At 44.8% G+C, this 25880-nt stretch overlaps 1 protein-coding gene across 13 annotated transcripts in view; it reads left to right on the top strand.

Annotated features, from left to right (window-relative positions):
- TNC (tenascin C) overlaps positions 1-25880 on the top strand; it is a 102002-nt gene that overhangs the window by 60249 nt on the left and 15873 nt on the right. For 6 of the 13 annotated variants that reach the window (XM_044940513.2, XM_044940514.2, XM_044940511.2 and 3 more), the window contains 10 exons: positions 1577-1849; positions 3123-3395; positions 6015-6290; positions 9771-10043; positions 11562-11834; positions 17605-17727; positions 18837-18980; positions 21106-21225; positions 23202-23345; positions 24351-24481. In XM_044940513.2, the coding sequence (XP_044796448.2) occupies positions 1577-1849; positions 3123-3395; positions 6015-6290; positions 9771-10043; positions 11562-11834; positions 17605-17727; positions 18837-18980; positions 21106-21225; positions 23202-23345; positions 24351-24481 (2030 nt within the window). The remainder of the gene's footprint in view (positions 1-1576; positions 1850-3122; positions 3396-6014; positions 6291-9770; positions 10044-11561; positions 11835-17604; positions 17728-18836; positions 18981-21105; positions 21226-23201; positions 23346-24350; positions 24482-25880) is intronic. The other 7 variants (XM_025279213.3, XM_025279211.3, XM_025279216.3 and 4 more) reach the window with 5 other exon arrangements.

Here is a 25880-nt window from a genome sequence, read left to right as displayed (position 1 = left end):
CCCAGGCTATGAATGTCAAAGATCCGATGCCCTTTTTGTTCTTTTAATGAAGAGTTGCTCCCTGGATTATTGGCCTTTGGATGGCGCACTCTCAGCCCAGACCCAGGAGGGTGCATTTTGGTGTACTCATCAGTCTGTGCCAACGACAGAGCATTCAGTGTTTCCCTGGACCTTGCTCAAGAGCACAGCCCTCCCTGGCCCTGGTTTGTGCCTCCATTGGTCTGAAGTTGAGCAGAGGCTGGTTGGTTTGATTTTGAATATGCCTTTCCCATTTTCCGATAATTATTGCAACTTAAATTTTGTGTGAACTTTTATGTCCTAGTTGATTCTACTAAAAACATGGCTCTCCTTTTCAGCCCGCACCATTTCAGTAACTCTTGCTGATACAAACATACAGCACAGACAACTGATGCAAGAACGGTGACCCTGAAATGCCTAAGAATTGGGGCTGAGGCTGCCCTGGATGGATCCGGGGCCCTTTTATCTAACATGCATAAACCATTCCCTCTCAGAAGGCAGAGACATCACCCACCACTTTTCATCTTTCCTGTAGATCTTGTGGTTTGGGTGTTCTTAGTATTTTTGTGTTTTGTTTTTTGTTTTTTTATTTCTTTATAATGATACCAACATGCTTGCTTCTGATGAGTCGGTCTGTGGGGAGGAAGAGCCATAATTCCATCTGGTCTGCATTTCATCAGATCTCTTGGGAAGGGAGAGCTTTCTCCTGCCCTGCTAGAGAGACAATACTAGCTTTGCAAACCCTGCTCCTGCCTGCCCTCTGCATGTTTTATTCCTGTTGCTCAGAAAAGCATTGAGACAAAATGTTACTTCTTGGCCAGACAGGGCTGCCTGATGGCCTCATCCTGGCTCAGCTCTCTCCGTTGGCAAGGCGATACTAGCCTTCTTGGCCCCCGGAGAAGCAGTTAAGAAAGGACAAGCTATTTTAACAGAATCTGAGAACAGCTGGCCCTTGTCAGAAGTACGAAGAATCACACTGACAAATTGCCAATTCCCTTTAAGTCACAAAATCAGAAGCCTCAAGGTACCACCGTGGGAGGGGAATGGCATCAGAATTATTTAGTCATCATCTGAATAGATGGGAACTCCCTCAAAGCAGAGGATATCTGCCTGCTGGCGGGAAGCAAGTGCACGTCGTCTCCTGAGTGCAAGTTAAGAGACTGAAAGCTGCCAGCACTCGTATCTTTTGACCGATGGCCAGCATCCCTGAGGTATGGCTCCCAGAAGCACCGGGGCCTCGGCAGAGCAGTTCCTGCTGCCGACACTGAGCCTGTCTCCTCACTTAGGCCAGATCTCAGGCAGGCCCTGATCAGGGGTGGCAGCTCAGAGCAGGCAAATCTACTTGCTATACCTTCCTTTTTACATTTTTCCTTTTAACAAATCCCCCTTCCCTCTCCTATTGGCACTGACTGGTAACATTGCTCCATTGCTTCGTTTTGCCCTGACCCTGCACTGGCAGATCTTTCTACTCAGCTATTAACAACTGCAGTCTTAAAACCCAAGCCCCGTGACTGATTCAGATTTATTTGTTTCTTCTCTCCTACCCCTCCTTTTTCAGCCGGAGAACCTGAACTTGGAAACTTAAGTGTTTCCGACATCACTTCTGAGAGTTTCAATCTCTCCTGGACCGCTACTGATGGTGCCTTCGAGACCTTTACCGTTGAAATTATTGATTCCAATAGGTTCCTGGAGACCATGGAATATAACATCTCTGGTGCTGAACGAACAGCCCACATCTCAGGGCTTCGCCCTGGTAATGACTTTATTATCTACCTCTCTGGACTCGCTCCCAGCATGAAGACCAAAACCATCAGTACCACGGCCACCACAGGTACACACACACTCGCCCATTCCTAACGCCCTCTCTCCAGAGTCTTTTTTGCAGGATGAAGCCACTCCTTGACTCCCACGGAAGCCCAGGTCACAGGGCAGCAACTGTTCCCTGACACTAGCCTGGAGCACTATTGACCATGCCTCTCTTCCAGCAGCAGCCCACATGGTGACTTTCCTACTTTATCACTGACCAAGCCATTTCCAGCATAATATATAGTGTGGCCCAGATTGCCAAGCTGAATCTGGAAAAAAGAATTCTCTTCCTCAGTAACTAAAAACCTCTGATGAGAGCTGTTCTTGACTTGGGAAGATGTCTATATTGGTCAAAGAGGTCTTAAAAAGTATATTGTGTGTTATATGATGGCTTTTGTCTTCCTGGTGCCTTTGAGTTCCCCAAACCCCAATATTCCAATGATTGAATGAGGACTTGGGAATTGAATTGGGAAAGTGAGGACAGTCAGCAAAGGTTATTCATCACAGGAGTGTAGGAGGAAGTCACGCTATTCAGACCACCCCAATTCCAAGGCCACCTCTAGAAGAAAAGACCAGAACATGCTGGCTTGCTCCCAGAACAGTGAATGGCAGATGGCAGAAACAGAGTAGGCGTGTTTATATATGGAACTTGGTTAACTGAAGAGTGACCTGCCCTCAGCAAGTCTGTGTTATCTGTGACATGCACATTATCAGAGACGCTCTCTGGCATGCAGCAAAAGACAATTTTACGTGAATTCAACAAGGAGAGCCTTGTCCATTTCAAAATAGCATACTTAGCACATTTTTGGACAATGCCTTCTCCTGAGAGACAAAATTAGACATCACAGACTGAAATTAAAAGTCATTTGTGGAGTAAACAGGAGATTCTCTTCTTCTCACAAAAATGTTCCCATATTCTAGGAGAATTCAAGAAAAGGATTAACATTGCAGTATCCAAACTCCCTCATTTTAAGTTGCCCAAGGCTGAGGGAGGGTCTGTCCTCATTCTGCATGAGACTACAAATTGTTATCAGCATGGACCAAAGGAAAAACAGTGAGCTAGCCAGCAGTACCTCATTCTCATCCCAACCAGATGAAAGTTCACCAAAACCCACAGAAATCAAACACATGTATTTCTTTCTCATGGCTCAAGTTGGTTTTCAAAAGAGGACAAGTTCCTTCATCAGAGGGTAAAGGTTAAAACTTGATGGATTTAGTCTTACATGTTTTGATTTTGACCTAATAGAGTTTTACATTGACATGCTGTTTGTATTTTCTTTTTTTTCTTCTCACTTCAGTAGCTGAGCCTCTCCTTAGCCACCTCACTGTCTCACATGTGACTTCGGGCAGTGTGGCCATCTCATGGAAAGCTCAGGAGTCTGCCTTTGATAGCTTCCTTGTAGAAGTTAGGAACTCTGACCCCGTCCAGGAGACGGTGGTCCACTCTCTGCCTGCGGCGTCTCGCAGCTTTGCCATCACCAACCTCAAAGCTGCCTCTGATTATACCGCCCACCTCCACGGGCTGATTGGCAGGCAGCATGCTCAGACCCTGATGGTCCAAGCAACCACAGGTATTTCCCATGATGGGCTCTTCACTGTCCGGTGAACTTCCTCTGAAGAGGATTCCCCCCGAAATCACCTTCGACCCACTTTTCACCCTTCTATTCCTCCAAATCCTTCTCAAATTTGAGAGAACCACCCCAACTAGGGCTTTAAAAGAAAATCTCTCACCCCAATTTAAGGAACTTCGGTGTCAACCTCTTTTTCCTAAATATATGCTCACATCTGGCATTGTCTGTAGAGAGTTAACCTGACGTGCCTTGGTTGAATTTCTAAACCATCCTCTGATCTGCTCTTGAACATGATTGTCTGCTTGTGGTCTTTCTAATCAGTTTTCCCATGTCTTGTTTAAAGGAGTGTGTGCATGCCCTTGTTGATTCCTTGGTCACAGAGATCCACATTCTCTTTCTCTCCACCAAGCTTTTAAAAGTGGTGTTACTAGCATGCGGAGAAAAACACCCCAAAGCACACCCCGAGACTCACATGAGAGGACCCAGTGGTCTCATCTTCTTCTTGAGAACTTTTATTTGCTTGTGTTCCCTAGAGACTGCTCTTTTTTGACACTGACTCTGTCAAGCATGCTTTGTCATCCACTGATACCTATAACAGAGTGGCAGAGTCTTCCTTTCATCTGTCATCTTATCCAAATCTTGGTGCATGCGGTAAACATTCGGAGTATGAGGTTTTTGGAAATGTTTGTTTTTCCCAGAAGGGGACAGCATGCCAAGAAGTTGTTTCAAAGGGTTAGACGTGGTAACAGAAAAACATCCCTAGCTTGCATGGAACGCTGACTGGACCCTCACTACCATTCTCTGAGTTTCTTCTTGCATCTCACTTTTCAGCTTGGTTGCATCCTTTGGGAGACAGTTAGAGGTTCAGCTGACCTTGAAAACCCAAGTCTTATTCTGCATGATTGTTAATGTGTTGGCATTGCCAGTTTCCGTCTGGTAGCATAGGAAGAGTCCTAACATTCATCCTTAATTTGGGAGATTCCTTCCACAGCAACATATAAGGAAAAAGCAGACAGAGATTCATCGGAGGATTTCACTTTTTCTGTGGTTGAGGTAATTTGCCAATGCTGTAGCTGAAAGCTATAGCATCGTTAACTTCTCAATGTAATTGCTAAGTAGGAAATCCCATGACATCACTTCTGGCTACACTCTGCCTCTGAGCCAGATCCATTTGTCCTTCGAGACTTCATGGCTTCGAGTTACGCTCTGCAGTTGTCCACTTAAAGTTTATCCAAATGAGCCCCTTCTTTCCTCCAAATCCTGGAGCTGCAGCAAAACAATATCTGAGTCCTTGGAAGAAAGAGTTTGCTTCTTCCCAACACTAAATGCTAATCCTAGTATCACAATTATCCTGGACTGTCGCTTCTCTCTAAAATACGTCTGGGTTGACCTTATTTTAACGTTAGTGTTATTTAATAAATGTGCACTTAGGTGGCCAGACCACATGCGTCTCGGCTGAAACTAGTACTGTAGACCCCTCCATTAAAGACAAGCTGCTCTCATCACAGATCATCTAGATTTTAAGCAACAAGAGAAACTTAACCTCAGTGGAACCATCCATCTTTCCAAATTAACCAATAAGTCAATTTCATATCAGAAAACACAAACTCCAACTTCAAGTTTTCCTTTAACTTTTACATATACCAGGGATTTTTGAGTGGAAGACAGCTTCACCTTTATAGTATTCAGAGGGAGATGTAGATTTTCTACATGGTGCATACATTTGGGTTTCTGAATACTACAAAGGATTTCTCTTGTGTGGATACTAACCTTTAATTTCTACAATCCAAACAGATCAAAGACTAAATCAGGAAATTCCAAAATAGCGTTTTCTAAGGCATGCTCATTGGCACACCAGCAACTTGAGATGTTCAGAGACTATTCCTCAGATAGGGTATCCATTCATCAGTAAGTTCATGAAGTGCTATGCTTAGTCACTCAGTCGTGTCTGACTCTTTGCGACCCCATGGACTGTAGCCCGCCAGGCTCTGTCCATGAGGATTCTCCAGGCAAGAATACTGGAGTGGACTGCCATGCCCTCCTCCAGGGGATCTTCCCCACCCAGGGATCAAACTCAGGTCTCTCGCATTTCAGGTGGATTCTTTACCATCTGAGCCACCAGGGTAGCGCTATGAAATGCTGGGCTAAATGAAATTAAGTAGGTTTCTTTACAGAACCGGCATTCCTTTAAAATGCTAGTAGACTTCAAGAATCTCTAGGGTGAGATATATTATTCAATATAATGTGAAGCTATCTTGTCGTGGAACATCTCACAGAGCTAGTGCCCCATCACAAACCTTAGAAAATGTACTCTTAATACATCTTTACAATAATTCTATCTACTGCTATAATGGCTTCTTCACTTTTCTTTATACATGACCAGCAAATGGTCACGTCTCTACTTAAAAAAAACAAAGCAAATCCACACCTGTAGAGAAAGTGGTATATTTCCTAGCTTTATGACCGATGCGGGTGTGGACAAAGCTTGATACACTACCTTTCAGCAAATATTTGGAGCGATTGATACTTTCATGTTCCATGGCTACATGCTGGAGAAATCGTCTGCTCCCTCTAATAATGTGTCTCTCTTTCTCTCTGCCCCTATTCCTTTCCGCCTAGAGCCCGAGCCACAGTTGGGCACGCTAGTCCTTAGCAATATCACTCCTGACAGCTTCAACATGTCATGGACCACTCAAGCTGGGCCTTTTGCAAAGATTGTTATCAATGTCAGCGATTCTCACTCGCTGCACGAGCCCCAGCAGCTCACAGTCTCAGGAGACACACAGCACGCCCACGTCACGGGCTTGGTGGCGAACACTGGCTATGACGTTAGTGTGGCAGGGACCACCTGGGCTGGGGGCTCCACCAGGCCCCTCACTGCCTTTGTCGTGACAGGTACTCTTTCAAAGGCTCTGGTTTTGTTCAGAATTCTAAACTGGGGAAGGGAGGAAAGGGGATAGGCGTTCTAAAGGGAAATTCAAGCCCCAGTATAGTCTTGATTCCATATGTGAACTTCTACGTGAAAAGAGAGCAAGTGCTATTTCCAAGAGAGACCCTTCACAGCCACTCTTAGGAAATGAAGACGGTAGACTCAACAGTCGTATAAAGCTTCCAAGGAATTCTGTGCCCAGTTTTATAGGCTGTCTGATTCACAGTTTGGAGATTCTGGCTGGAGAGTGAGTTTTAAGTTGGTAATGGCCCAAGGCAGGAATTTTGCCCATAAATCATGCTAGGTAAAGCAGCCCATAAACTACCTGCCCCAGAAATAAAATGATTTACTTTTTCTTCCACAAAGGGGTTACTTTTTAAAATTGACATCTACAACAGATTAAGGAAGTTTCAACCTTAGAGCAGACGAATCCCAATTTTAATTAAACCCAATCTATTTATTGAACTCGACTTCTTCTCTTTGAATTACATAAAGAAATGGTTTTCTGTTCCCTTTCCTGAAATTATCCTAAATCAATGGCAAAGGCTGAAAGTGGTATCAGTTTACCAAATCTCTAACCTGCAAAGCCTCAGAAAATATTTAGAAGTCTCTTGCTTTCCACTAATGATCATTTTTAGGAGACCAACTTTGCTGGCTGATTTTTACATGAAACCAGGCATCTCTTGAGGTCCAGATTGCTATAAATTGCTGTTTATTGACATAAATAAGATATATCAATACGATCAACTAAGTATTTAATTGGAGGCAGCATAGGTTTCCTAAAAGAGTGAGAATCTTGAGATCAGGCCTATGTGGTTTCTAATTCTCTCCCACATCTTTTTAACTACATGACCTTGACCAGCTCTTAACTTCTCTGAAACCCCACTCTCACATGTATGAAAACAGAATACTAACAGGCACCTCTGACAGTTTCAGGATTTAATGGATATGGTGAAATGTAACTGCCTGGCATCCAGGAGGCATTTTACAGATGCTGAGTCCTTTCCTCTGTCTCCCAACAGTATGAGAAAAGTAGGGTTCTTAAAGATAAGCAGCAACAACAATACAATAAATAAATAAAAGCAACAGCCTAGATAGAAACAATAGATCTGGTAGTCATGACTTTTCCTATTATTTTTAAGAGAACACTACATTTTTTTTTACTGTAAGATCAAAGAGACGTAATGTTTTCTGTACAGTTGTCTAATGTGAATTCAACTGTCCTGTCTTAAAATGCAGAACATGGTCATTCCTTAGTGGGGCAGGGCAAGGAACAGACAGACAGATGACTGAGAACTTCACTGCCCAGGAGGGAAAGTATGCCCGGATGCAGATCCTCAGGCCCTTACTTGTAGCTTCTTGCAGGGTCTCCCACAGAACAGAGAGAAGAAAAGGGGGCTGGGAGAGCTGGTTTAGGGAATCCTGGATCCAGCTACAGTATTGTCTCAGCTAATCCTGGATGTGAAAAGACTCTGCAGTTTAAAAGAAGCATATTTTTAAAAGAGATAAAAAAAAAAAAACCTGAACACAAGGGACTATAAATAGCAAGCCCTTGATGGACTAATTAGCCTGAATGCCCTCCTGTTCATTGGAATTCTCTGCTTTGATGGCCTGGAAGTTCGCGGAGGCCAGTTATCAGAGAAAGGCGCCACATATCCAAACAAAGTTCTGCAGCAGAATTTGAGACCCTTGTCTTGCAGACAAAGGAGCCTGTCAGCACAGTATATGTGATTTCATCTTTGCCTTTGATAGAGTTATGATTTAGAGTAGATCTTCATTTGTTTTTTTTTTTTTAAAGCCTCAAGACAAACACCACGCAGTTCAAAATAAGTACAGGAAATCCAAGCTGTGACAAAATTTAATCTTTGCTTAAGGGGTGAGGGCATTCATTCACTTGTTCATTCAGTCACGAAACATGTCATTTTAAACGTTTTCCTTTACATTCCATGTATTAAACTCTGGGCATTAGTATAAGGTCATTTATCTCTTTGAATGTTTCCATTTAGCTTCAGTGAAATAGCAGGCTCTAAACTAGATGTGGCTAAAGCAGCCTTGGCCATGGAATTCCCACCCCCCATACCCGCTCTGATAAAAATAAACACATGCGCTCTTGCTGTGTTTTGTTTTACTAGAGGGAAGGCCCTGGACCTTCTCCAGTGCCCGTGCTTATGCCTCAGGTCTTGCCAGCACCAATGGAGTTGACTAATTAGACTTTGGCTTAGGGTATGGAAAAAACACTGAACCTGGAGTCAGATGACCTAGGCTGGATCTCAGCTTAGCCACCTAGTGGATATGTCACTCACTGAGTCGTCTAGTCGTGTCCAACTCTTTGTGACCCTATGAACCGTACCCTTCCAGGCTTCTCTGTCCATGGGATTCTCCAGGCAAGAGTACTGGAGTGTGTTGCCAGGCCCTACTCCAGGGGATCTTCCTGACCCAGGGATTGAATTCATGACTTTTACGTCTCCTGCATCGGCAGGCGGGTTCTTTACCACTGCACCACCTGGGAAGTCCCTTTACTACTGCGTCATGGAGAAATCCCTGACCTCTCTGCTTACTTTGTTGTCATAGGTACGAAGAGAGGATAGTAATATCTACTTACAGTGTCATTATGAGGGTTCAATAGGATAATGGATGTGAAGCCTTGTCAGTTGAGAATAATTAACAGAAGTCCAGTTGATACAAGCTCACTCCTGTGGGGAATTCCAATGTGGAAAAAGACCCTTTGGTACCTATGGAATAAGAGGACCTGAGACACATGTTTGGTGACTGAATGAACAAATAATAACAGAATTTACTGAAGATCCTACCTTTATCCAGGAAAACAAAATTAGCAAATCTTAGTATACGCCATAATCATAATTGGTTAAATTTGGACACACAAGAAAATCTTACCTCATCCCTTTATCTCAGCTGGTGAGGATATACATCACTAACTGGCCTGGTCAACTTAATGCTAAATAAGATCTAGAAGTGGAATAGAAACATATAAAATACACTGAAAAGGGAGTATGTTTTAAAAATAAATAAGCTGATTTTCTTCAAGACCATAAGTTAGTGGGAAATAGACAAAGGAGTCCAAACCCATTACAAGATATTCAGTTTTCTTGGGAAAAATCCATGGCCTTTGGAGTCAGACCCGGCTAGAGCCTTGCGCTGTCACATACTAGCCCTGCGACTTTGGCCAAGTCAGTCAACTTCTTCTGAAGCTCGGCTTTCTTCCCTGTATCGTGGGAATGACGTCCATCTCAGAGACTTGTTAAGAGATCTACACAAGGCAACGGCACCTGGCAACTGATAAGCTCTTACCAAAAATGCATTTTCTGAGCACATTAACATGTTTGATGATTGATTGTGCATCTCATTCAGTTTTTGTGGAGACTTGTGCTGTCCCGGCAGAGTCAGCGCCGCTAACCTGAGTTCTTTTCACCCCTCCCTTCTTTCAGAGGCCCTGCCCCTTCTGGAAAACCTAACCATTTCCGACATTAATCCCTACGGGTTCACAGTTTCCTGGATGGCATCGGAGAATGCCTTTGACAGCTTCCTAGTCACGGTGGTGGATTCTGGGAAGCTGCTGGACCCCCAGGAATTCACCCTTTCAGGAACCCAGAGGAAGCTGGAGCTCAGAGGCCTTATAACTGGCATTGGCTATGAGGTCATGGTCTCTGGCTTCACCCAAGGGCACCAAACCAAGCCCTTGAGGGCTGAGATTATTACAGGTATTTTGGCTCAAGTGAGCCATTTTCTCCTCTTCCCAGTTCCCTCCATGTACTCCATCTATGAGACCGCCATGGTTTTAACACTCTTGTCCATGTTTCCTACTTAATCCATAGATGTGGCCTAGGCTTTGTGTCCCCACCCCCACCCCCAGCACTGTCTCTCGTCTCACGTCTCTAACGAGTGCTCCTTTCCTCCCACTCCAGAAACGAGAAGGTCGAAATGTCTCCACTAGGTGTCCCGAATCCTTTGACCGCATCTTGTCTGTAGCTCTTGTGTGTTACCCTCCTCTGTGTTCATCCGGCTGGTCCCCAGCTACATTTCAGCCTTCTCAAAAGAAATATACCAAGGAGTATATTTCAAAAACTTATTTACTGCATTTGTCATCTCAAAGCCTCAACTGTGGTCTTGCCAAACTTGCCAGGTGGGCTTGTCATTGGAAAACCAACTGTGAACTTATACTGTTAAACACTAATATCATTGAGATTCTTCAACACAGACTAAATCCATAATTTTCTGCACACTCATAATTCCTAGAGAAATATAGCATGAACAACTTTAACAGTCAAAAATCTGTGTTTCCCAAAGTCTTTCTAGAGGGGACTAACTCCATATTCAGAGGTCCTACTTAATAAAGAAGTTCCATGTTCAAAAAATTTCTGAAACACTGAGTTAAAGATCCTTGACCACAAGGCTCTAGAGAACATTGTAAAGTGCATGCTTCTCTCCAAGAGCGGCTTACCCAGGAAATATTTCCCACATTTATTTGACAATGAATGATGATCAAACAGGCATAGTTTGCTCTGAGTGTACTTTGGGAAACTCAGGTCTAAATCTACCTTGACATTGAGTTTTGTCTAGTTAAGGCAATCCAAGATCTCAACTTTGGGTCTAAAGTATGTAGTACAAGAGGTTCCAAGTCTTGGTTCTACCATCTGAACACTTACTGAATGGTTAACAAAAAGCAAGCCAGTCAAGAGTAGGAGCCTCCTTTAGTATAGCAGCTCCAAGAAAAAGAGCATAACATTTATAACGTTTTAAAAGCCAAATGCTCAAGATCAAGGGAAATATAATCAGCCATATCATCATGGGCAGCTCTACAGATCGTTAATGCTGGTTTATTTGTCTTTGCAAAAAGAAAAGAAGAAGGTCTCGCAGACATGGGCGTTCAGCCACTGGCAGAGAGCAAATGTAAACAAGTTACTGGCTTTGAACTTGTTTAATAATTCAGGGAAGGGGTCTTTGCTGAGTCCAGATGTGGATTTATAGAATTGCTTTTAGACAAAACTCACACATGTAAGCACCCACTTGACTTGTACTGAATGTATCAACTCTCTTTCTCCTCTCCTCGACCTACTGGACATGTCCATGTTGAATCATTTTATTTTCGGTATCTCAGGACACTTCTCACTCTGAGAGCCGGGACATGACTGCATATCAATACCCCCACCAGAGAGACTATGGCACGGGCTGCTGAGTGATCTTCTCTCTCCTCCTTCCACCATTCTCTTCCCTTCTAGAAGCCGAGCCGGAAGTTGACAACCTTCTGGTTTCAGATGCCACCCCAGATGGGTTCCGTCTGTCCTGGACAGCTGATGAAGGAGTCTTCGACAGTTTTGTTCTCAAAATCAGAGATACCAAAAAGCAGTCCGAGCCACTGGAGATAACCCTCCTTGCCCCCGAACGAACCAGGGACATTACAGGTCTCAGAGAGGCCACTGAATATGAAATTGAACTCTATGGAATAAGCAGTGGAAGGCGATCCCAGCCAGTCACTGCCATAGCAACAACAGGTACCATATATAAATGGGAGAGACTAGAGAAAAGTTCTCTGTTCCTCTTCTCACAGGGCTGGGAAATTATTAGAGATTTGCATGCAGACAAGCTTGGGTTTGAATCATGAATCTTGATTATAGACTGGATGATTGTGATTGTGATCATGGCTAAGTGTTTATGCAAAAAGAGCATGATGCCACTTACCTAATAGTGTTGTGAGGATTGAATGAGATGATTCATGGAAAGCCCATAGGGAGGGCCTGGCACATAGCAAGGGCTGAGCTAATGAGAGCGAGTAACATTTTCGTCATTTTCACTAAGATAATCATTACAATCATTGCTTTTTCTTCAAATTCCAAAGATACTTCTTTCTGCCTGTTATGTTTTATCTAGAGATATACTTCTGTGTTCTTTGGTCAAATGTTCAAGCTATGCAGGGTATAATGGAGAAGTGGTACCTCTACTCTAAAGATTAATACTTCTAAAATTCTACATGTGAATAGTCAGTACCTTGATCAAGAAGGAAAAAAGAAGAGGTTAGCAGGTTTGGCAGCTCACACATTTTATTTTATACTCACAGCAACTCTAAAAAGCACTAGAGGCAGAAATGAAAATTCTATTCAATATGAGTTCTTTCCAGAAGAATAAAGAAAGATGGCCATTACCAGATGGTTTAAAATGATAATATTAAGATTAACATGATTCTTTAAAGACAAAAGGACAGACCTTCAATGGTAAGGTAGGATGAATTCCTTCAGGAAACCAAGGGAGGTACAGAAATGGAGCATTTGCTAGAGACAGCTGCTTCAGAGGAACCAGAGGAAACAATCATAAAACCACAAGCAGAAATACAAGGGGCCTGAGGAATGATGTATCCCAGACCCTTCTGTTTGTGCATGAGGAATCTATAACCCAGAAGGGTGAAGTGATTGGCCTAAGGTCACACAGCCAGATTTGGAGTAGAACCTAAATACCAAGCTATTTTACTACTATTAAATAGAGGCAGGCTAGATAACATAACCAATTACTATACACACTTGCCACCTCTGACATGCAAAGAGCACAACACTAGGCAACACCTTCCCTTTGTCCAGAGTATCTTACGATGCCAACTTTCAGGACCAAATGAGCTCTGAGAAGCCACCTGTAGAAATAAAAACTGGTATTTGTAGACGTGGAGGAAATGCTGAGATCCAGGCAGTAATTCAGCCAGAGGAAATACCCTGTTTCTTTTTAACACAGAGGCCCCATCTCCCGGGACATGAGTCCCTGTCTCCTCCTCCCTGTGGCTTCCCACAAAACAACTCTAGATCAGAGGCAGAGGCTGGTTTTGACCCTGGTTTATAAACACTGCTTTTCAAAGTTTACTTCTGATCGGTGATTTTGTTTTGCTGATCTTTTTTTTTTTTCCCAAAGGCTCTGCAGTTTTAAAGCAAAAAAGAGAACGAATAATCATGAGTTCTTTTTTTAAGAACAAAGGAAAAGGCTCTGTAAGATAGACCTTTCTTTGACTTCTTTCTCTGGGGCATTGTATTTCACAGCTGAAGAGACGTGTCTGTGTGTGTGTGTGCGTGTACACACATGTGCTCTGGTACTTAGAATGACGGGAGAGGGGACTCTGGAGCACAGTAGACATCTCAGTCACCTCATCAGCTTCAGAAAGTTTCCCTTTTGTCTTTTCACTCTTTCTCCTTGTAAACCCTTCTTTCTGTTCCTCTTTTTCTTTATAAAAGCTGCTGCAGCATCTCCTCTCACTCCCTGAGCACAGGCTGGCAGCCCCGAGTGCCCCGCACAGAGACAGTGGCTAGAGGCAGTGTAGCCAAGTGGTTAAGCCTGCAGCCTCTGGGCAGATCTCTTGGCGTCTGACCCCTGCTCCTGAGCAAGTCTCCTTTCCCCTCTGAGTGTCTGTCCCCTCACTTGGCCAATAGGCCCTAACTCAAAGGTCAGCTATGAGGTTCCCCTCAGATCAGGAATGTTGAGTATTCTTCCTTGCCCATTGTAACAATTTTAGCTGATACTATGTTTGGGTGATTTAATGTACATTTTTTAATGGTCCACTTGGTTGAAAATATAAAGGTTAAAAAAAAGAATATACAATGAGGTCTCTATTCTGCTAAGTTCCTCTATCTAGAAGCAGTCAGCATGACTACTTTCTTCTGAATCTCTGCAGCAATACTCTTACAAACAGACAAGATTAGACCGAAGTCTGTGTTCTCTCTTTTTTCCAGGTTTTTTTTGGCACAGTGATTAACACACCCACTCTTCCACACATTGGTGTGTGTGTGTGTGTGTGTGTGTGTGTTCCTTGCTTATTAATAGATCTCAGATATATTCCCACATATCTTGTTTATTTAACTATTCCCCTACTGCCAGAACTTAGGTTATGGGTTGTTCTCTCCTCTGCCAATCTCTGCATCTACAGTGGCTGCTCTTCCTCTTCATGGATTGAGCCACTTCTTCACAATGGCCTTGGTCCCCCTTTGGGAAACCCAGAGGAGCTTCTCTTGTCTCTGGGAAGTTAAATGCCAACACGCTTCTAGATACCATCTGGATGGTCCCTAGAATAGAAAAGAAAATACTTCAAAATCCGAAACCAGAGTAAGATGACTCTGTCATTCTCTTCTGGAGGTTCCTATTGCCTACCTTGGGGATAGTGAGGACCTTCAAATGTTTCTTAACCTGCCCCATCACCACCCTAATCGTACACTCCTTCCGCACCCTGAAGCCAAGGGGGCAACCCCTCTCCAAGCCCCATAATGTACCCCCTCTCACCCCATCTCACTTTTCCCAGCCAGGCAGCCTCCCAGCCCCTCCAGTTAGTTCCAATTTGGATGCACTTGAAACCACAAACCACAGAGCTGCAGCGGCATCGTGTCTGGGGACCCGGGTCAGCAGGTCTAGAAACACGTGCTCAGCAGTCCTTCCTCTACAGGAGCCAGCTCTCTGTGCCTGGTGCCTTTGGTTCTGACTCTCATTAAGTGTAAAGATGATAACTACCTATTATAGAGCTTGCACTTCATGCCACCCATAGCAGTGCAACTGACACACTTATCCTCACTGATTCACGTGACACAGACAGTCCAGCTGAGCACCACATTCAGCCCCGTTTCACAGAGGCCTAAGGGGCTAAGGTGCTGTTATCTAGTAAAGCCAGAACAGGATTCAAAACCAGGTCAGTGTACCCCCAAGTCCTTGCTCTTAAACCATACTGGCTACCATCTCCTTAGCTTCTCACAGGAGTCACATATATTAAGTATTTATAAAAATATGTTGAAGGTAAAAGGTTTTTAAATGATTGTGAATGGAGACATTATTAAATACATTTGCTCCAGATTTGGGGAGGCAACATTTTACGCAGAGAACAAACAGAAGTCCTCTTCAACCTCCTTGAGAATTGCTAGCAATTTCCAATGTTTCCCTAATGGAACTTTTATTGAAAACCAAGAGTCTACTCAGAAAGAGAGTCAGAGGCATTGCCTTTCCTGGGTCCCCCTAGCTTTTCAATAGGCAAAATTTAGTTATTCTATGAGGCTCCGCCTTCAGGTTCCCGTTGGCCACCTCTTCCACTTCAGTGCTGGAGACTCGTGGGCCCTGTTTACGGCAGCAGGACGCATGCTAAAATAACAAAGTGTCTTCCGCACCTAGGAAGGTCTGTGTTCTAAAAATACCACTGAGCCTGGAATTTCACCACCACTGCGCCGTTCTTCAGACGACACGCGGCTTTCCAGTGCATCCCTCAGGAGTGCGTGACAGATGAGGTTACTAATTCTCATGGGTTTTTGTTTTGTTTTGTTTTAAAGACAGGGCAGATAATATCGCCATGTGCAGTTGAGAAAACTGGGACCTAGATCGGGGAGCTGTGGCCAGATGCACCTTCTAAAGTGTGCCAGGACCTGGCCCGATGAGTTTCACAGAGTGGAGGTCCGAGTGGACCAGGCTTGCCGCAAGAGAGCCCCTGTGCCTGAGTTTACACACCTCACTGTTTTTTTGTTTTTTGTTTTTTTTTCTCATTCTGCCTCATCTAGATCTTTCCTGGGTGACTACTTCAAAATTCAGGTTGCCCATGGTGGGGGGGAAAAAAAAGTCACATGGGAAAGAAAAAAAAAACAACAAGCATGTTACTGAATTCTCACTGTGTGCCAAGTTCTGTGCTAGGATTTTACATCAATCATCTCTGCTAATCCTCAAAACATTCCTGAAAGTGGGCACCACTTTTCCCACTGAGATGGAGCAAGGGAGGCTCCTATAAGTCACAGGAACTGCCCCTAGTTGCCCAGCCTCTCCAGGGTATTTGGACAATCAAGATCATCCCACTCCAGAGCCATGTGGCTTCCAAAGCCCTCCAAGGAGAAGACAAAACCCCAGGCAGCCACAGAATCTGGGGGTGGCTAGCAGATCATAGGAGAACGCCGTCGGAGGAGGGAGAAAGAGCAGAAATGGAGAGGGGGAAAAAAAACTCCCCAAAGTGGGCTGTGGGTTTCAGAACTTAATGGTCAACGTGGGCTGCAGAGGGAAAAAGATGAGGAAATGAGCTCCCTGGAGACCCGAAAATTGTTTCCTGGACTGTATGGTTAAGCATGGTCAGCTGAAGAGGGCAAAAAGCTAAGCCAAAAAATACACAGAGAAAAGCCAAAGGAAACTGGGTTTGTGGGGGAGGTATTTACGTAGCAAAAACTGTCCCCCAGGGCATGGCTTTCCCCGCAGGTAGACCCAGTATCCAAGGGGGGCTTGCCTTGGGGATGGTTCTGAGCTCCCTCCTCTGGCTCTGAATCTCCATCCAATCTGAGAATGAGTTTGTCGAGGTCAGTTTCCACGTAAACATTATTTCCAGAATCCCAGGGCTATGCCCAGCTCTGCCGCCCAGTCCTGGGACTTAGATCACATCGCAAGAATATTCATTGGAGAACTGAGCCTCAGTTTGCTGCTGCTGCTGCTAAGTCACTTCAGTCATGTCTGACTCTGTGCGACCCCACCAGGCTCCCGTCCCTGGGATTCTCTAGGCAAGAATATTGTAGTGGGTTGCCATTTCCTTCTCCAATGCATGAAAGTGAAAAGTGAAAGTGGAGCCTCAGTTTGGTCTCCTGTAAATTGGCTACAACCACACCTTCTTCTCAGTGGTTTCTGAGTGAGGGTTAATCCTTATAAAGTGAAAGAACTGAGTGCTTACCAAGTCTTGAAAGTGAAAATGTTTGTCGCTCAGTCATGTCCAACTCTTTGTAATGCCATGGACTGTAGCCCACCAGGCTCCTCTGACCATGGAATTCTCCAGGCAAGAATACTGGAGTGGGTAGTATTCTCTCCTTCGGAGGATATTCCAGACCCAGGGATCAAACCCGGGTCTCTCACATTGCAGGCAGATTGTCTACCATCTGAGCCACCAGGGAAGACCCATTAAGACTTGGTATCATTTAATATCAAATTTTCTTTAATCATAAAAGGAATTAAAAGGCAAAGATTTGAAAACAAATGATAAACATCAAAAATGAAAGGAGGGTTATTTCAAACTATGAAACTACCCACTTATCCTCACTTGTTAGATGTCAGCTATGCTAACATTCTTTTTGGATGAAACCAAATGGCAGCTCTGCAGCTCTGGGCCCTGTACCTGAATGAAAGAGCAATTGTTTCCATCAAGTCATAACTTGACCACAGAGCACCACATCCTCCATCCTAAAGACTTGGCTCAGATGTAAACTGAGCTTTCATGGATAAGGAATTCAGGAAGAATCACTGATGAGCCAGAGAGTTAACTGTTTCTGGGTTTCTCCTGTGCTTTCTCCTCAACAGCCATGGGCTCCCCGAAGGAAATCATTTTCTCAGACATCACTGAAGACGCAGCCAGTGTCAGCTGGATGGCACCCACTACCCAGGTGGAGAGCTTCCGGGTCACCTATGTGCCCATTGCAGGAGGTAGGGTGCTTGGTGGGGAGACGGAAGGGATCTGGAGTGTTTGGGTGGAATTGTGACTCAGATAATTCCATCCTCCTTCTTCATATTTGAGACCATCTGAATAGACTTCATTTGTAAAGTGCTATGAGATCCTTGAAAGAAACTATACCATGAGGAATCATGTTAAAAAGATCATTTCCAGTCTCATAATTCTAAAATTCTATGAGCAATAGATCCCCAATAATGTTTTCACACAAGGACAGAAGACTCTAAACCCATTGACCTTTTTTGTTTGGCAAAACTGATCTTTGCCTCTTGGTCCCCAAATCTGTCTGTCTCAGCAAAGGATGGGAAGCTGTGACTTCGCAGAGTCGAAAGTTCTAGTTCAGTCACGTGGGCCATAATAGAGACCACAAGACCACGGAGCGGGGGTGGGGGGAGGAAACATACTCAAATCTATCTAAAGACATTCTGGGAGGTAGTGAGCTCCCTGTTAGTGGAAGTATATACAAAGATGACAGTTGATAAGTATATACAAAGTGTATACAAAGATGATTGTCTCTTCGGAGACACGCTGCAGCATCTCTGTAGGGAGTTTGGTCAACTGATACACAAGCTCCTCACCAGCCCCCAGATTCTAAAAAACAAAAATTTTGGACTTTTTAATAGATATAAGAGTACAAATTAGACCATGATCATCTTCTTCAATCGTAGAATATCTGCTAGGAAGAGATAAGTCTATATAGAGTTAAGTGAATACAATGGATTAAATATATCAGATACATATTACACAGTGAGCTTCCCGTATCCTTTGTGGGAAGAAATAGATAAATAAAATTTATACAGCATGCCAGCTCTCTACTGAATGGAAACTTGCCATTTTTAGCACATTGTGACCTCATAATTTTTCCTCCCCTGGCTTAGTTTTTGGCCTCTGCATGGATGGAAAAAAACATTATACAAAGAGTAAAACTTCTCTTATGCCAGAGGGTAGGAGCCAATGAGAAGAAGTGAAGAAAATGCTGGATAAATGCAGTGTCACTGCCAAACCGATTACGCCCATTCTTGGGACAGGTGTGTTTAAGTTCCAGTGAGGTTCACCGTTCCCTCCTGCTTTTCCTGTGTTCCAGGTGCGCCCTCAGCGGTGACTGTGGATGGGACCAAGACCCAGACCAGGCTGCTGAGACTCTTACCTGGAGCAGATTACCTGGTCAGCGTCATCGCCCTGAAGGGCTTTGAGGAAAGCGAGCCTGTCTCAGGGACGCTCACCACAGGTGTTTTTCCCACCTTCAGCATCATTGCTCATGATTCAGCAGTTAGAAGAAAAATGTTTTTGTTTAGGAAAGTCTAGTGGAAAGTGGGCTGGCTCGGGAGCACCAGAGGCCTCCTTTGTGACGCAGTTATAGCCTCTTCTGAGCTTCATCCTCAGCCCCCCTGGGCCGCCATGTCCCAGGGAATTGTGAGGAAAAGGGCACAAGCTGGGGAGTCATACTGACCTGGTGTGAATCCCAGGTTCTGCCCCTTCTAGACACAGAGCTGTCAGTCAATGTCCTGAGGATCTAGTTTCCTTCTCTGGAAAATGGGTGCAGTTCTTCTTGCTCTGCAGGATGCTATAAGGACCTTAGGAAACTGTGTATGTAAAGCATCTGTAAATATAGATCATTGCACGCATTAATCCACCTCCTTCCCTTCCAAGCAGATGCTTCACACAGACACGTGAATCGTTATAGCTATAAAGTAACAACTCTCGATTTGGCAGCTACAGTATTTCAGGGCTGTTACTCAACCATTCCCATGTAAACTAACATAGCTAACATCCTTCTCATAGCTAATATCCTTCCCATTTTACAGAGGGAAAAACAAGTCAGGACAATTACACACCTTGGTCAAGTCCACACAACTAGTAAATGCTGGAAGCAAACCTGAACTCAGGTCAGGCTGCCTCCAAACTGTGCGTCCCTCTTAGATAAAGGAGGATTTTCCTATTATAGCCTGATTTGTACAGCACATTGTAAGGAGGGAAAAAATAATGAATTGCATTGAAGGAGAATCAAGTGGAAAATTTCTCTTCAGGCTCCCATGTCTCTAAACAATTTATCCTTTGATATATGAGCAATTATCCAGCCTAATCCATTAAGGGATCTGAAGAATGGGCCTCACAGGAAATTTAAAAAATATCCTAATAGTCTAAAAGGGTTGCTAATATGCAATTAAAACCTCCCGTCTGAACCCAGAGTCCTGACCACCCTGCCACACAGATCCTCATCGCCCGCCTAGAAATCTTTCATTTGTGGCTTCTCCATGGCAACTGATTGCAAAGCCTGGATCTTTTTCCTCTGGAGGCCCCATTGTCCTCATTGTTAAAGAGATTCTGTCCATGTAAGATGAGACAGGAAGGACCTCCGGGTGGACGGGGTGGGTGCCCCCAAATTACCCCACCCCTTCCTGGGACCCTCAGGCCAGTCGTCTCATCTCCGGGGCTCAGGCACCTCAGCTGTGAAGTCAGCTGACGATGGCTGCCTGCCCGCCATCTTCCCAGGGCTGTGGTCCCGGAGTAACTGAGTCATAAATGTGAACGAAATCGGAAACCAGTCACATGTAGGTTGGTTTCTAAGAAGGGGGTGTTGGGTTGTAGCAGTGGTCAGTTCAAAGGGCCAAGAACTGTGACTCTCCATCCCTTCTCAGCACAAGTCACTTAGGAATCATTCTGAAAACTCCAAATAACTTTAACAGTCATGTTAAGACCAACTGCAATTATTGAGTGCTGCCCCGAGCACATTTCACACACATCGTCTAGCTCATCCTTACAGCAGCCTTCTGTGACAACTGAGGAGAGTGAGGTGTGGAGAAGGCAAATGACCCAAAGACACACAGACCCACAACAGGGAATCCAAGGTAGAGCCTGGGACCATCAGCCCCTGGAGCCCGCCTCTGTGTTCTCCATAGCCCACCGAACCAGGGCTATTACTCAAAACCAAAGACGTCACAGGCAGCCCTCACTCTGTACCTGTCCTGGTTTTGTAAGGCCTTTCCCTGGAGAAAGTAACGTGAACTATAAATATAAATCCTTGTCATGTGTTCAGCTCTTTGCAGTTCACAGAGCACCTTTCCACCTATATCATGTGGAAACCAAAGTATAATTGAAGACAAAGCCAAGCAGAGCTTCTATACCCATTTTACAGATGAGAAACAGAGACCCAAGATGACCCAGACAGCAAGGGAAGGAGTCATGTCTCAAACTCAGGTCATCCTGGCTCCAAGGTCAGAACTCTTCCATGCTTCTGACACTGTGTCCCACACCAGGAGTCCAGGAGCAGGGTAGACAGCAGAGTAGCTGTGGTCTGATGCACTGCCCCATGGCTGACTATCTCTCCAACACATCACTATCTTTCCTTGCAGCTCTGGATGGCCCATCTAGCTTGGTGACAGCCAACATCACTGACTCAGAAGCCTTGGCCATGTGGCAGCCAGCCATCGCCCCTGTGGATAATTATGTCATCTCCTACACAGGGGAGAGAGGTAAGGTCATGTCCAAGACCCTCCTCTCTCTGAGGAGCGTCTGTCCAGCTCTAAATTTCCTGTTCTTTCTTTGTGCCACTTTTGGTTGCTTTTGTTGTTTAGTCACTCAGTCATGGCTGACTCTTTGCGACCCCATGGACTGCACACACCAGGCTTCCCTTCCTTCATCATCTCCCAGAGTTTGCTCAAACTCATGACCATTGAGTCAGTGATGCCAACTAACCATCTCATCCTCTGTCATCCCCTTCTCCTCCAGCCTTCAATCTTTCCTAGCCTCAGGGTCTTTTCCAGGGAGTCATCTCTTTGCATCAGGTGGCCAAAGTACGGGAGCTTCAGCATCAGTTCTTTGAATGAATATTCAGTGTTGATTTCCTTTAGGATTGATGTACAAAGATGTGAGGGTAGGTTGGTGAGTCCAGCAATGTCCTTATGGTTCTCAGTTGCCACCTGAGAACAGACTCGTGGGCTGGGACAGGGGCTGGCGAATGGATGGGTGTGAAGGGGCCCGTGCAAGTGGTGGCGAGAGCAGCCCAACCTGTATCTTCCTGCTGTGGTCAAATGGAAGAGCATCATTACCACAATTCTATCAAGGAGGCCAACAGGCCATTTAAAGAAAAGCAGATGGTGCATGTGCAGCCTGTTCCTCCTCTCCTGCTGGTCTCTGCTGTCACCATGAGCTCTACAGACACAGCTCTCACCTCTTACAAAGGAGTCCACAATCTGAAATCTTAAATAGACTACTTCAGGCAGCTTTGGGGAGACTGCACTTCCTGCATGCTGCAGACGGGGCCAGTTAGAGCTGATCTGACTAAGAAATCAGAAATGATCTCTCCTTGCCTTTTCAACCATCTGTGCTCATTTACTCAGCCCGCAGATTCAATACTGATAACTTGTTTGGGGCACCAGTGAGTTACGACCACTTGCACGTAAAATTAAATACAAATAAGAGAGAAAAGAAAGATTCCTTTTCAATGAACACGTCCCTATTTTTCAGGAACTAGATTAGGAAAAAATATGTTATTTTAATGTCACAGTATATGTGAGTTTCATATCTGATGGTTGTTTTACTTTCAGTAACAACGTGAGAGCACACCATCAGCTGTGCAGGGGGTCTCTGAAAATCTTAACTCAGCCCTGGCGACCTCTTGTAAGAGAGAGTTCCTTGTGAGGATTGGAGGATCAGGGGGGTGGGGCTAGAGGAATTCTTGGGTTTCTTTTTTCCTACTTTTTTTATTTTTAAATATTCCCCGTGAGCAAGCCCTTGCAAGTCAGGGAAGATGATGTTGTCTCACCTAAAATAAACCAGAGTATAGTTCATGGGAATCGTGGAAACTATGGCTGCAGGCATAGACATGTCCTCATCCAGAAGCGTGTGTGTGTGTGTGTGTGTATGTGTGGAGGGGGATCATGGATGACAAGGAGGGTGAGCATCTCAGCCCAGTTTGCCCCGAACTTTCCCAGTTTTAGCCTTTTGAATCCCATACCCTGAGAAACCTCTCAGGCCTTGGCCAGCCAGGCCAGCTGGTCACCTGTGACAAGGAAGGTGACACCTGGATGCCATGGCTTGGGGTCCGCCCTTGGTCCTGACCCAATGGGATTGAGAGCCAGTAATCAGGTTTTGGTCTGTCTATGCCACCTGATTTTTCTGCTTCCCCAGCCTAAAGATATGACACTTAGCAAGTTATAAAAGGATGTGAGAGTAAGTGGGAAAAAATGGGAGAGCAAGCAATGGGACAAATTAAATCTGGGTAGCCTGAGGCATGGGGATGTTACCTGCAACTCTCCTCTAGCTGGATCCTGTGCAACACTGTGCTCAAGAGAGAGAAAGGAGTGTAAGTCATCTCAGAAATCAAACCTGCTTTTCTGTAGGACCGCTGAAAGCTTCTGTGTTAGGAGGTGCATGCACTGTTGGCCAAGCCCACTGATGGCCTAGACAGGGAGAGGTAACTGCCGTGGTGTGTATATTTCCTGTATAGTGCCAGAAATTACCCGCATGGTGTCCGGGAACACGGTGGAGTACGCACTGACCAATCTCGAGCCTGCCACAGAATACACGCTGAGGATCTTTGCAGAGAAAGGGCCCCAGAAGAGCTCAACCATCACCACCAAGTTCACCACAGGTACAAAGACACTAAAGAGCTGGAAAAAGCCCACCCACTGCCTCTATCTTTAACAGTATCCCTCTCCATCTCTTATTTCTCAAGTCAGCTCCCTGCAATGTGATGACATCAGCAGCAACTCAATCCACCAGTGCCCCCTCAGTCAAGACCTTAAGAAACACACCATTTCCTTTTGAACTGAAATGACCTTGCTCTCCCCACAGACTAGGAAATGATTTTAAGAGGAGGGCTTTTTAAGTGGAAAACCAGTCCCCACTGGCCCTAAACCCAGTAGTTAATGATCCATGTTCTAGGCAGGGAAATATTTTTAAGAGAAAGATTTTAAAGGCAGATTTTCCTAGATGTCCGCTGGATTTTTTATATACATTGAGATCTTTTTTTCAGATTGCAATGGGGAAAGGAATGGAAGCGGTGTCCACTGAGTAGGGGGGAGGGCCCATACCAGCATTCATCTGTCCTCTTTAGAAACAAAGGGAGGCATTCTAATTACGTTCATGGCTGTGTCTTTCTCCCCTAATTCAACCAAAGCCAGTTGCGATCCTATTGGGCTCAGGAAAACATGGCCCTTAGGATGAGCTGAAACACAGAGAACTTGTGTCTTTAGAGGTCACGTGGCTCAACCTCTTCATTTACAGATGGGGAAGGTTTCACCCAAGGTCATATAGGTCAATGCTAGGGAAAGAACTTGAACTCAGGCCTCCTGGTACCCAGCCAGGGATTTTATCCTACACCTGATAACCTGTGCTGTGCTGTGCTCAGTCACTCAGTCGTGTCCAATTCTTTGTGACCCCATGATGGACTATAGCCTGCCAGGCTCCTTTGTCCATGCGAATTCTCCAGGCAAGAATACTGGAGTGGGTTGCCATGCTCTCCTCCAGGGAATCTTCCCAACCCAGGGATCAAACCCAGGTCTCCCACATTGCAGGCGGATTCTTTACTGTCTGAGCCACCAGGGAAGCCCATACCTGCTGACTTATTTGATATTAAATGTCTTCTCTTCTCCAGACCTCGATTCTCCAAGAGACTTCACTGCTACGGAGGTTCAGTCGGAAACTGCCCTCCTCACCTGGAGACCTCCCCGGGCATCTGTCACTGGTTACCTATTGGTGTATGAATCCGTGGATGGTACAATCAAGGTATCTTGATGTATATAAACAAATCCCCACGGCTGAATGAAACAGTTACATGAGTCTCAAAGTCAGGAAGAATTATCTGAAGTCTGTTTCTCCTACGCTAGTGTGACTGGGGAGCTGGAAAGAAATTAGTAGGAACTGGACACCATGCCAGACTTTCTGAATCATAAGTTGTAGCCTCCGGTCTCATTTTAACCAGACTCCAGTTTTGATAACCAGCCAAGGTCAAGAACTACTGCTCACAAGACTTGAGGACATTTTAGGAGCTGGACTCTGTCCTTTAGTGTTGTATTGAGCAAAGTCCAAAAGCTTCTTCTGCATCTTTGCCATATATCTCCCAGATGGCATCATTCTGTTATATAATGATATATATATCACCATGTGCCTATGACATCAACTGTTTACAGCAGTTTTTATTTCTATTCTCTACCCATGAATTTTTTTCCTTCTACTTTTTAACTTGAAATAACTTTAGAAAGTGAAAGAAGTTTTCTAACCTTTACCTTCTAAACATGTTATTGATGTCTTAATGTTGGTCACCATCCTTTAAATTTCCAAGATCTTTTCCTTATTTTCTGCATGTTGACCTTTTTCTGGCATATTGTTTCTATATCCTGTATCTTCTTCTCTTTACGTCTAAGAATATATGTTCTTGGGATTTTCTTCCTCCGCCTGCAGAGTGTTTCCTCCAAGGTCTCTTTTCTGGTTTGCTGCTGTTTGGTTTGATTTGGGTCACCATGTTTCATGTTGGAGACTTGCCCCTGATGTCAGTTGACCTTTTTGTACTGGAGCCAAGAATGAAATAGCTGATTGGGAGGTCTAAGAGCACAGAAAGGGCTTGTCAACTTTGGAGCTCGCTATAGAGCAATTGGGCACAGTCAGTTCAGTTCAGTCGTTCAGTCGTGTCTGACTCTTTGTGACCCCTTGGACTGAAGCACGCCAGGCCTCCCTGTCCATCACCAACTCCTGGAGCCTACTCAAACTCATGTCCATTGCATAGGTGATGCCATTCAACCATCTCATCCTCTGCCATCCCCTTCTCCTCCTGCCCTCAATCTGTCCTAGCATCAGGGTCTTTTCAAATGAGTCGGCTCTTCGCATCAGGTAGCCAAAGTATTGGAGTTTCAGCTTCAGCATCAGTCCTTCCAACAAACATTCAGGACTGATTTCCTTTAGGATTGACTGGTTGGATCTCCTTGCAGTCCAAGGGACTCTCAAGAGTCTCCTCCAATACCACAGGGCAAAAACATCAATTCTTTGGCACATACACAGCAATTTTCTTAGGAGGATTCCCAAGCATCAGGACTGTAAGCTCTATTTCTCAAGCTCATCACTCTCCTTGGAGGATCCTCCACAAAACTCCTTCACACCAGGCTGCCAGAAGCCTCGCTGGAGAAGAGGC

The sequence above is a fragment of the Bubalus bubalis genome, chromosome 3 (genome assembly GCF_019923935.1).
Source record: "Bubalus bubalis isolate 160015118507 breed Murrah chromosome 3, NDDB_SH_1, whole genome shotgun sequence".
In the NCBI taxonomy this organism is placed as follows: Eukaryota; Metazoa; Chordata; class Mammalia; order Artiodactyla; family Bovidae; genus Bubalus; species Bubalus bubalis.
This window is presented reverse-complemented; position numbering and strand designations above follow the sequence as displayed.